Source organism: Mesocricetus auratus, unplaced genomic scaffold, assembly GCF_017639785.1.
Source record: "Mesocricetus auratus isolate SY011 unplaced genomic scaffold, BCM_Maur_2.0 Super-Scaffold_100009, whole genome shotgun sequence".
NCBI lineage: Eukaryota > Metazoa > Chordata > Mammalia > Rodentia > Cricetidae > Mesocricetus > Mesocricetus auratus.
Genome location: NW_024429193.1, coordinates 58,299,864 through 58,312,177, shown reverse-complemented (window position 1 = coordinate 58,312,177; position 12,314 = coordinate 58,299,864). Strand labels below are relative to the sequence as shown.

The following is a 12,314-nucleotide window of genomic DNA, read 5'->3' as shown; positions in this document are numbered from 1 at the left end:
GCTGTTGTTATTGAGAAGAAATGGTGTTTATTTGCAGTGCTTTTTTTTTTTAAAGGAAGAACTCTCAACAATTTCAGCCTCTCCTCTGCCCTTTTAACCCTACAAGGTAGCTTGTTTTGTTTCCCAGAGTTGATCTGTTTTCCAAAGTGGGACTCTCTTGTGGAGGAGGTGGGGGATAGTAATGAATGCATTCACTTCTTAGGGCATGGGTGGGTCTGGAATATAACATTGGCAGCCTCTCTTGTACTTGGAATTCAGTCCTGGCTTCCACAGGCATGTGATCTTTGGTCTTTGGTCTCTGGCATAATAGTTTTTCATAAACATGGATGGCTATATATGTACTTGACTGTCTATTTGATGAGACTGTTTCAGTTAAAGATGCCAGTTATGCAAGTTTACAGGATTTTTTTTTGGTACCAAATGCAGGATCAGTAGATAAACAACAACAACAACAACAACAAACCAAACTGTATTTGATGGCTGGTGGTGGTGCATGACTTTAATCCCAGTACTTGGAAGTCAGAGGGAGGACGATCTCTGTGAGTTCAAGGCAAGCCTGGTCTACAGAGTGAGTTCCGGGACAGCCAGGGCTACTCTACACAGAAAAACTCTGTCTCAAACAAAACAAAACAACAAACAAGCAAACCCCTGTGTTCTAGCCCTGGCTTGGATCCTTCATCTGTAGGCAAGTTTCTTAGTTTTTGAAATGCAGTTTCCTCTTTTGGGAAATGATGCTAATGTCAATTTGCATGCCTCACGTGGGTCGTGGGGATTACTGGAGATCATTTGTATGAAAATACCTGGTTGGCCTGTGAGGGTAGTTTATTCTTGCATTGTCTTTGGACAATTGGTCCGGGTACAGTTATGGGGAAAGTGCTGACCAGCTATCTGGTTTACTTCTTAGTCACCACATATATATATACCTCTGGGTGGAGGGGTGGAGGGGTGGAGGGGTGGAGGGGTGGAGGTAGAAGTCAGGTGGGAGTCCCTGCCCACTAGGTGCTCGGATGTGAGTCTTACGTGCACACACCCTGTAGGGTGCTGTCTGTGGTCTCTGGTGCTCAGTCAACACCAGCTTCATTTGTGGTTGAAGCAGCGTGCCTCTGACCCACTAGCTACATGGCTTGGGATGTGGCTAGCTAATTTCTGAAATTCACGTCCTCAGAGTTCCTCTGTGAGGTCACCAGTAGCAGCTTTGGGGTTGGGGCTGAAGCTAGCTCACTGTGCTCAGAATTGTACTCTTGCCTAACTTAGAAATTTAGCGCCTTGAAAGCCAGATTGCTTTGCAGGAGCTAGGTACTTGGTTTGTTGGATTTTTTTTTAAATTTTAAACTATAAAACCTGGAGTATTTGAGGCTTTCCCTGGAGACATATTTGGGCTGATAGCCAAAGAGATTACAATGTCCTGGTTTTAATATTTTTGGTGAGGTTAATTGTGTGTTGGGGAGGGGTGGGTGTTTACTTTCTAGCACCTTCAACTCTGTCACTGACTCCTTTGTCCCTTTGCTTGAACCCAGGGTACTTGCACCAATACTGGCTTTTCCTAAGGGTCTAACCCTGGTAATGTGATGCGGTGTTGGTGGGAAGGCTATTCCCACTGGGCATGGAGCAGAGTGGTGTAACTGGTAAACTCCCCCTCTAAATCCCTCTTGTTCAGCAGGCTTCTCAGCCTGTGTCCCTGAGTGGCATGGATTGTTATTGAGGAGAGAATTTTAAGAGTGGTAAACAAAAGGGATTAAGGTACCTCCTCTACCAGGTCTCTGTGTCCTTAAAAGGCTATAATAAACTGTCATTTTGCAGGTTTTCTTTGTGCTTTGTGGGAAATTTAGGTCTTGTTTATCATTCTCTTGGTGGCAGATAGAAAATTACCGGTCTCTCCATCCCTTGGGCAGCTCAGCTTGGCCATCATTTCCCAGGCATTGACCGTGCTTGTCCTCACAGCTGGGTTGACCTAGATGGAGCAGAAATGGCTAGTGTTGTCTTTGTTCTAGCATCCACAGGCTTTGCTTCTGGGGCTCTCAGGCAGACAGGAGGAGTGACAGAAAGGAAGATGAATTGGGAGAAGGTCATGGCCTTCACTCTTCTAGAGCCTTCAGGGAATGACTTGTTTATGATGAGTGGAGGGTGGAGGGGCAGCACCTTGTACAGAAATTACTCTCAAATTTTAGTTCACTGTTTTAGAGTTTACATTGTCACCTGTGGTCTTTCTGAGACCACCAGACTGCAGGTGGCACGGAGCCTTCTCTTGGCCTCTAGACCTGAGGAGAACTTTATCAAGGGCCTCATAACCCTGGGGTTTCTGAGTTGACTTAGTTGGGGGGTGGGGTTTGGCAGTGGTACTCCCTGGCCGTGGATCCATGGCTGTCTTCAGCTCAGCTCCCTGCGGCTGCCACCTTGTTCCTGTTGTCCTCACGCTGAGATGAGTTAACTTATGTTTCTCTATGAGGAAATAAATGAAGGGAGGAACTAAAAGGTAAGACTAACGACTACAGTGCAGGCCCGTGACCCGTGTGTCCTCTTCGTGTGCAATGCAGCGGGGATGTTTACATTCCCACTGGCTCTCTCTGGTCCCAGGATTTGGGCCCTGGGTGTGCTGGGCATCCACCATCTCTAGTCTCTAGATTTACTTTTCTCACAGCGTACGTCTGTGCTAATTTGGAGTATCAGATATAGGCCAGGGATTAGGGCCTTTTGAGGCCCTTGGATTTAGACAATTCTCAGTGACATGTGCAGGAATGCTGGGGTTGAATGCTATGCATGGGTGAGTGGGGTTTGTTTGGGACTGTGACCCAGATAATCATCTAGAAGCCACCCTCTGCAGACTTGTACACGTCAGGACACACGGTTGGAGTCTGTGCTGTTCTCTAGTCGCCTAATCACCGTTTGCACATCAGTTATGGTGTGCTGGTGACTCCTGCCCAACCCTGGTTCTTGTGAATAGCCTCCATTCCCACCACACATGGGTATTTTTGAAAAAGACCATGAGCATGGACGCTGGTGAGGAAATCTGAGACTCATCTCTGGATTTTCCCTGCTTGGTTTTGGGAAGTTGCCATGATGTTTTGCGATAGTATTTAACAGGTTTTTTCCTTTTTAATATAACTTTGTGTCTTAGCCTTTTTTTTTTTTTTAATCTACCTCTGGATGAACAAAGACTAGACATTGTCTTCTCCATTTAAAAGTACTCCGAGCAATTTAAGCTAAAAGGACACTTTGTTGCTTTTGGGGGGAGGGTAGCAGGAAAATTATATATATTTATAATTTTTTTCCAGTAAAGGCACTTAAAAGCTTCTGTTTAAAATTATGGGTTTTTAAAAATATTAAGTTGTACTTAACAAATAGTTTTTCTTAATCTTTATGGGGGGGGTGGCTACTAAAAGCACAGGAAGTTGGTGGTAGGCAAAGTTTGTCTTGACCAGGAGACAGACAGAGATGACAGAAAGAGATGGTCCTGCAGATCAGACAGACAATGTCAGTTCCGGCTCAGACCGGCCTCTTAGCCTCTGGGGATGGGACTGCTTCGTCTCTGAGGCTTCGGTACAGAGCCTTGTGGGCCTGTGACCCTGTGTCTGTTTTGGTTAGAGTCACCCCCCTTGGGGGGATGGGTATCTGTACTGAGGAAGTGCATCAGGGCTTCTGGGAACCATGCTGGGGCATACTGATCAGTGGGCATGTTGGGAGCAGAAGCAGTCACCACTGTGCGAGGGGAACAGACACCTTCACTTGAACTTCCTGCAATTTTTACTGTTGAGGTGGGTTTTTTTTTTTGTTGGTGTTCTTTTTTTTTTTTTGTTTTCTTCCCCTTTGGCATTTGCCTGTTAGTTGTAGATTATTTTGTTTCTGTTCAGTTTCTTCAGTTGGTTTCCCCAACTTGACACACATGGGTAAAGGTCAGAGGGAATATTGTCACCCATGCAAACTTTACTTTAAAAGCCTTTTTTAGTTATGCATGTATGCATGTGCAGGTGTGTGTACATGCATATGAGTGCAGGTGCTCACCGGCACCAGAAGAGGGTGTCATTGGGTCCCCCATTGCCCTTTACAGGTGGTAGTGAGCCTTTTGATATGGGTGCTAGGAAGAGCAGTATGTACTCTCAGCCACCATGACGTTTAAGACAGGAACTTTGAAACGTGCTTTAGTTTTGTTGAGATTAGAAATGTGCAATTTCTCCTTTCTCCTTTTATTTTGCTTCTTACCCAGACAAAAGAAAAATCTGTATCAGCGTCTCATTTGGGTGTTTTCATGCTCAGGAAAAACTGAAGCCTTTGAACATTTTAGACACATAGCTGATTGTTGAGTCTGTCTGTAGGCTCTTGTCTTAGATACAATGTCACAGTGAGTACTGCACACCTTCCATGGTCCAGGCACATGGAGATGAGTCTTTTTGTTAGTCAAGGCCACTGCCTTTCAAGAACTTTCAAAGACATGAGGGTGAGAGCATGATAACCTGCCCGAGCTGTGGTGGAAGCAACATCAACATACAGGAGGGTGATGCTGCCTTGTGCTTCGGAATGTAAGCAGGAATTAGCAAACTGGAGGAGAAGGAAAGGGAACCCTGTTGTATTGGGCTGGCCTGAAGGAGGAGGATGCAGAGATGCCATTAAGAGACTGGCCACGTTCTAGTCCTTGCGTGGTTTTCAAACCATGTGTCATATGTAGTGTAATCTCCAGGACACAAGTCCTGGACCTTAGCTAGATGAACTCATTCGCTTTGGCTCACAATTGAAGTTTAAATTTTTTTCTGTAGTCCCAATGAGAGAAAAGCAAAGGGGCAAAGAGAAAACACATTGCATAGCAAACTCCAGTGTGACACATAGCATATTGATGAATCTCATACCCCCACAAAGGATTCAGGGTTAGGAATTTGAACAGAATTTCAGTTTTTAGTTCATAGGTTTTATTTGTTTGTTTCTTAATAAAGTGACATTTCTAGATGGTGAGCCTGGTGCCTCAACCTCTGTAATTCTAGCACCCGAGAGAGAGAGAGAGAGAGAGAGAGAGAGAGAGAGAGAGAGAGAGAGAGAGAGAGAGAGAGAGAGGGGGGGGCAAGAGGATTGTCCAGGAGTTCAAGGCTAGCCTGCACTACATAGATCTGGGCTAGATCGAAATGCTTCTTTTTCAAACCACAGCAGGTTTCAGTTTGGGGAAAGCAGCAGAACTGTGACCTCTCTAGCTGTCCTGCATGGATCTGGAATCAGCATATTTTAGACAGGAAACTTTTTCTATTGGGTAATCTCTATGAAGAACGCAGAGATCCCTGACATGTTATTGGGGAAATAAAAATCAATGTCTCCCTCGCTGCCTTCCTCCTTTCCTTTTTATTAAGACTAGGAGGAAGACAGATACTCCCACTCTGCTTCTGTTTAAATGTGACACTTGGGACTCAAAACTTCCGCACTTCTGTTTGTTTGGCTTTTTTTTCTCCATGGCTGACTCCTCGTCCCTGCCCTCCCTCCCCAGCTCCCCCCCCCAAAAAAAATGTAGTGGAAGCTTTGTTGTTTGAAATTGAAGGGTGCTGTGAATATCATTGCAAATCCCTGGTGTCTCCCTGTCTGCCCTCCATTCTCCTATTTTGGGTAGTAATGCAAGCAGTCATTTCAGAAAACATCGCTGAGTTCACTTGATGGCACTCCTTTCAGAGGCCCTGTGCCAGAAGCAACAGAGGGACACAGCCAAGTCCCAGCCAGCAACCCAGACTTCATCTTTCAAATTCTGCTACTTGAAATTTGCATAAACGTTGAAGGGAAAAAAGAAGCACCCTGTGTCACTGTTCTTCACATATTTTAGGATCGGCAGCCATTCAGGCCATTAGGACGTTGTCTGAGGGAGCAGAGGGTGTACATGCTGCGGGCGGAGGGAGCCGGGTGTGAGAAGAATCACGTGAGGCAGACAACAGACAGAGGCTTATTTGAAGAGGCTACAAAGCAACAAGTAATGCCAGTTTAAAACATCACTTGTCAGAGCAGCCAGTGAAACACATTGAAGGCTGCTCAGATTACACGTCTGGGGTACCAGACTTAATTACTCATGTTAGAGACTCTTAAGACAAAGGGGGGCTTTTAGACCGGTGATATGTAGCTGGCTTGGCCTGGAAAGCCTAGAAAATTGTGAGGAGGAATCCACCAAGTCTGGATACCTTCAGTCTGTCTTTAAAAAGGCAAATTCCTGGTACATTGGACTTGGTAAAGGTCAACAACGCTTATCTTGTTGTTTGCAGTGTTTGTATACAGTAGAGGCTAATAAACTTGAATAAATGTGGAACCCTGTCTGGACTGAATGGCAACGAGGGTCTGTGCTGTTTCTTAGTTCTTCATAGAGAGATTTTGATACTGGGTATCAAGAGGGTGTACTGAAGGCATCTAGTAAAAGCAGTTTCCGCTGTGTTTGTGTTTTTCCTAGACTCATTTGGCTAGACCCCTTTCTCGCTGTTCTGTCCCTCCCTTCCCTGTAGGCTGTGAGTACAGTGTGGCCCAAGATTGTTTCATTCATGGCTGATCTCCACGCGCTGCTGGCTAGGCCATGCTCATAGGTGGTGTGGCCTTTTTGTTGTCCATCTAGTGAATCATTTCTCTTTATTGTCTTTTTAAAAGGCGAGCAGCCGGCTCTGCGTGGCTTGTTTGTTTTATTGGAGTGCTAGTGATGGTGACTGGGAGGAATTTATCCCGTTTATTGATATCACACTCTACATTAAATTGTGTCATTTTCCTTTGAAGTTCACATGCTTGAACAGCGAAGCCAGTTCCCTCCCACTTTAAGTAGCAGCTGTGACCCTGACCAGACCTTGGTGATCTAGCCCATCCTGGCATCCGTGGCCTTTCTCCTGTGGCAATTGTCTAATTCCTATCTCAGGGCCAGAATGCATGTTAGTTCCCTCTGCCTGGGCACCCAATTCTGCTCAGGGGGGTCTTTATTAACCACTACCTGAAGACTTTGGGACTGGTTTGCGCTTAGCTTCTGGGTTTTGTTTCTTGCAGAACAACTAACTAACCCTAACCCTTACCCTAACCCTAACCCTAACCCTAACTGTCTGAAGTGGCTTTTGTTACCCGTTTCCCCCTAAATGAAGCAGGGTTTGTGAGACAGGATCTTTTACTTTGTTGACCACAGTATCCCTGACATCAGGGCCTGCATCTGCATACCTAGTAGGTGGGCTGTGCTCTGAGTATTAGAAAGCCTGTCTCAGCTGAGCTAGGTGGGCACATCTGTGATCCCAGCACCCAGGAGGCAGAGGCAGAGGCAGAGGCAGAGGCAGAGGCAGAGGCAGGTGGCTCTCCATGAGTCCGAAGCCAGCCTGGTCTACAAAGTGAGTTCTGGGACAGCCAGGGCTACAGTGAGACTTGTATCAAAAAATTGTGAAGACAGAGGGGGTAGGGGGAGAGGGGGGAGAAAGCTGATCTCTAATCTCTGCACTGAAAATGTGATACTGGAAACTGGCTTCTAAATTTTGTGTCACACTGCCAAGTGACTGAGTGATGAGATGGAAGTACACCTTTTTGTTTGTTTTCACTTTTTTTTTTTTTTAACACAGAGCTCTGGCTGTCCTGTAACTCATTATGTAGATCAGGCTGACCTCTGACTCACAGAGATCCTCCTGCCTCTATCTCCTGAGTGCTGGGATTAAAGGTGTGAGCTACCACTACCTGGCCTTTTTTTTTTTTTTTGGAAACTGTTAATTTTTTTATATGACACATTACAGTATTCACTTAGAAATAGCCTTAGAATAAAGTCATGAGTCTCAAATTTTAGTTTTCTTTTGTTTTTCCAAACTGTTACCACCTAGATTCTCTGAGTTCTTTGGTGGTTGAATTAAATCATTTAGGAGACTTCCTAAGTTGGACACTTGTGGCTTAATGCATTTGTTCTGTTCTCAAGTGTGGGGTTCCTCAGACCTGTAGCCTCACCTGGGAACTCATTCGGTCCAGGTGCTGATGTAGTAGGTGCCTCTGATGTGTCCGAAAGCTTTTGAAAACTGTAGCTTAGTAAATGTTAAAGGTTCAAGGTAGCAGAATCCCACAAAGCAGCCAAGTGGCATTAATTATTAGCCTGGAAAGCCCACCTCTTTTTTGGTCAGTGAATTGGATTGGTTCTCTAAGGCAAGGCTGTGAAGTTATTTGCTAGATTGATTGCCACATATTGACTTTGGGTTGTTTGTATTCTGTGAATCTGTCACTGTAATGATTTGCCAGGGCACTTAATAGGAACAGGCTGTGATTTTTTTTCTCCTGCCCATGGCTGAGTCATGGGTGGCTGGATCCTTAATGCTTTCCTGAATAAATTTCTCCATGTATACTGCATTTTTTAAATGTACATCTTAAGACTTCGTTTATTTCTTATACATCGTTACTGTGTGTGTAGTGTAATGTTTACGTGTTTGTGTGCAGTACAAGGTGAGTGACCCAGTGTGCACATGCCAGGGTCAGAGGACTGCTGCTGTCTTCCTCTTGTCCTTTTTCCCTCGCTGCCTTGAGGCTAGAAACTTTCTTTGGGGGGGGGTGGTTAACCTGGCCATGAAGTAAGCTCTTGGGCACTGCCTGCTTGTGTTCCTTCTCCAAGCTGAGACCACAGGAGTGCACAGCCAGGCCTGGCTTTTTGCATGGGTGCTGGGAATTAAACTCAGGTCCCCATGGCTACACACAAGTGCTGTCACCAGCTGAGCTATCTCCCCAAGCCCCCTTTATGTAGTGCTTACTGCTGGGTTACAGGAGACCCTTGGGTCTTTTAGTTGCCCTAGATTGGTTCGCAGGTAGGGAATTGAGCTCTGAGGTGGTGCCTTGCCTGCAGTTGTACAGCCATTCAGGAGGCAAGATTCGGGACTCGTGATGGCTCTTACTCCATGCCTTCACGATGGTCCTGTCCGGAGATGTTTTCCTTTTTATTTAAAGAGGAAAAAGCAAATAGAGGAAAGCCTGAAAGTCCTCACTGAAAATAATAAAAGTGTCCAGAGAGAATGAAAAAAATCAGCTTGAGAACTACAGTATGGAGGAAGTAACCTGACATTAACTGTTTTAATTATAGTGTCACGTCGAGCTTATCAGGGTGGGAAGAGGAAGGCGTACAGGGAAGCAGGATGGGGTGAGAAGATCCCTCTTCCTGAATCTGCCTGTTCAGTGCGCAGCCCAGCCATTGCTCCCATGATGCCAACAGCTGTTCAGAGAAGGGCTGGACTTAACCGAGAGGCCTGAATCTCAGGCTCAGTGCTGCCACCAGATAGGACCTGATACCTCGTGAGGAAGCCACTTAACCTCTCTGGCCCTCACTCTGCAGCACGTGGTCATAATGACACCAGCCCAGCCATGTTGGTGGGAAGTAGCCTGACTGTGGTCCAGAGCAAGGGCTCTGTGCTGGCCACCCTGAGTCAGTGTGTGCCTGGCTCTGCCTTCCTGACGTGATGATGGACAGGCCCTTGCCCATCTGCTTCCTTGACTGTGGAACAGGTGTGGCAAAATGGACCACCTCTCAGGGTTGTTGTCCAGGCTGAATTAGTTCCTCTATGCACACTGCTTGTAATACTTCTGCGTTTTTATAAGCCCCTCGACTGTTAGAGTGGGCGCTGTCATGCCTTCCTAGTTGTCCTCAGGAGTCTCCATGTGTATTTGGTGATGAAATTGTAATTCTAGAAGCTAAACCTTCAGGAGCTGTAAGTGTGGAGCTGGGTAGAATGCTTTCTCTGCTAGTTGAACTCAGTGAAGGTTTGTGGGGCGTGGGTGGGTTTCCCCCACTGAGCCTTGGGGAGCCTTGGGTGGTAAAGTCTTTTCATTGTCTCTCAGGGGGCCTAGGGGAAAGAAGAATTTGAGACCTTTTGTTTCTCTTTGAATATAAAATTCCTTTCTACATTGCTTGTTTTAGTCACCGTCTTTTCCTTGCTTTTTGTGAATCTTTAAAATGAGAGATTATGATGTATTACTTTCTCCATAGATTAGTTCCTCCTTTTTTTCTGGGTCCTGTTGGTGGCCGTTGATGCTTTGACTTCTTACTGAAGTGGCCTGTTTTAGAAAAACTTCATCTGAGGCCAGGCAACCCCTTAGCATGGTTAACCACTGTACACTCAGACCTTAAGTAGTCAGGAACGGACTCTTACGTACTTTCTGAAGTGTCTGATCCCTGAAAGGATCACGGTCTGTTATGATTGGTACAGCTTTAATAATCTTACTGTCACTGGGACATGTGACTACCAGACATACTGAGGCACAGGAGAGGCCAGGGATGAACTCCTGGGCTTCTATGACTGGAGGAGCCAAACAATAAGTCAGTCAATGTCCAAGGGAAATGCAGAGCAGAGGTGATGTGGGAATAATTTCCCTCTGGGCCCTGCTTTGGGGGGTCTAAGGGTAGTGACTGGTGCCTGATTTCTGATTCCATTTTGTCTTTTATTTCAGCTTTGCAGTGTCGAGGTGTTCAAGAGCCCTGTGTTAATGAAGGGACCTGTGTTACCTACCACAATGGCACAGGCTACTGCAGGTAAGTTTACCCTTTGTATATCTGTCCTCTCTCTGACAGTCGGCCCTGGGCGAGGTGTGCTCGGGCTGCTTCTGTATTTCTAATGCTTCTGTGAATTGCTGCTCGTTCTCACTCTTCTGATGGAGTTTCTGTAGGTAGTGAGGATGGAAGGACATGGTTGTTAGGTAAATGGCTGCTGAGAACATCTTTCTATCCTGCCTTTGCCTTCATCATTATGAACGAGTTTTAGTGAGTGGCTAGTGAATATCTTTTGAGTACTTCTCTTATCTTTCAGCTTAACATGGCTGTAGAATCTTTTCTCCCTAAAATACTAGGTATAATCATGTTCTTTGAGTCACACCAAGTAGATATTTAATTCTGCCCACTGTAAGTGAATGTAAAACAGTCGTTTGAAACTTCATTTCTCTTGTTTCTAGAGTTCTGAGTTCTGAGGGTGAGACTGTGGAGGGAAATGTATAGATGAGCTTGTGGGGAGGAGGAGGGGCAGGAAACTTGAGGTAGCTTTTGATTCAAGCTCTTGATTCAAGAGTATTTCTTTTCTGTTTTTCCAACCATCTGTTTTAACCTGATATTTTTGTTTGAAAAAAGCCATGAGATAATTTCATAAATAGTTTCTTTTGTGTATTTATTTTCTTATTTTTGAGACAGGGTCCCACTATGTAGTCTTGGCTGGCCTATAACTCTTTATGTAGACCAGGCTGATCTTGAACTCACAGAGATATTCCTGTCTCTGCTTCCCACATTCCTCAGATTAAAAGTGTGTGTCACAAAACCAAGCTACATTTCTTGCTGATTGTATATTTTCTTAATTTTTTATCTCACAAGTTTTGGTAGTAAGGTGTATCCATTCTCTTTATACCAGAGAAAATAAGATCTGGTAATATGAAATTGCTGTTCCTTTTTCTTGTTTCATTATGACATTCCCCCCCAAACAGAGTTGATTCTGACCCTGGGATTTAAATTCTTTAATGTCATAGGATGTTTTTCTCCTTGAGTCAGAAACAATTTTCTTCAACAAAGTGAAAATATTTTAGGCCACGATGACAGTAAAATTTAACAATAGTTTGTTTGGATTGGGATTAAGATAACACTGGAAATGAAAGATTTTATGTAACTGATTTTGGTCACTAACTTGGTTTTCAGCCAGAAAAACAAAACCCATGTGGTGCATTCTCCTCTGCATGGCAGATTATAAGGGAAGGCGTTCAATACCGTGGAATTGGCCACCACAGTCTTGTTTGTCTGTCTGTGGCATCTGCTGTGTGGTCGCTTGTTCTATTCTAATAGTCAGCTCTGTGATGGTCTTAGCCAGTGCAGTGTGCTCAAGTGTTGAGCCTTTTCTCAGTAGATCCTAAAGCCCTGACTTTGGGGATTTTTGCATAGCTAATACCTAGCATGGTCCCTGGTACACAGCGACTATAAAGCAATGAGTTCTGCTTATGCCTTCTTCTAGGGCAGTAGTTCTCAGCCTTCCTAATGCGATCCTGCAGTACGGTCCCTCAGTTTGTGGTGACCCCCAACCAGAAAGTTCCTTCCATTGCTACTTCATTACTGTAATCTTGCTACTGTTATGAATCAGAATGTCTTAGGTGGAAATGAATGACCCTGTGGAAGGTCATTTGACCCCTAGCTTGAGAACCGATATTCTAGGGTGTAAACAGACATCTGTTTACCTCAGGTGGGGGCACTGAAAATAGAACCAAGAACTGATCCCACCTGAGGCTAGCTCGGTGAACCAGTGCATTCATTGGTGTTGCTCATTGAGGCACAGGTGTCTCAAAGGCACCTGTGAAAAGCCACACAAGCATGGTGACGACATCCAGAAAGCTGCCTTCCTGGCCCTTCCTGAACAAGT

At 45.1% G+C, this 12,314-nt stretch overlaps 1 protein-coding gene across 1 annotated transcript in view; it reads left to right on the top strand.

The window, feature by feature from the left end:
• Positions 1-12,314, top strand: part of Notch2 (notch receptor 2) — a 135,857-nt gene that overhangs the window by 26,273 nt on the left and 97,270 nt on the right. Inside the window, exon 2 of the mRNA XM_013123808.3 lies at positions 10,378-10,459. Coding sequence (XP_012979262.2) covers positions 10,378-10,459 — 82 coding nt within the window. The remainder of the gene's footprint in view (positions 1-10,377; positions 10,460-12,314) is intronic.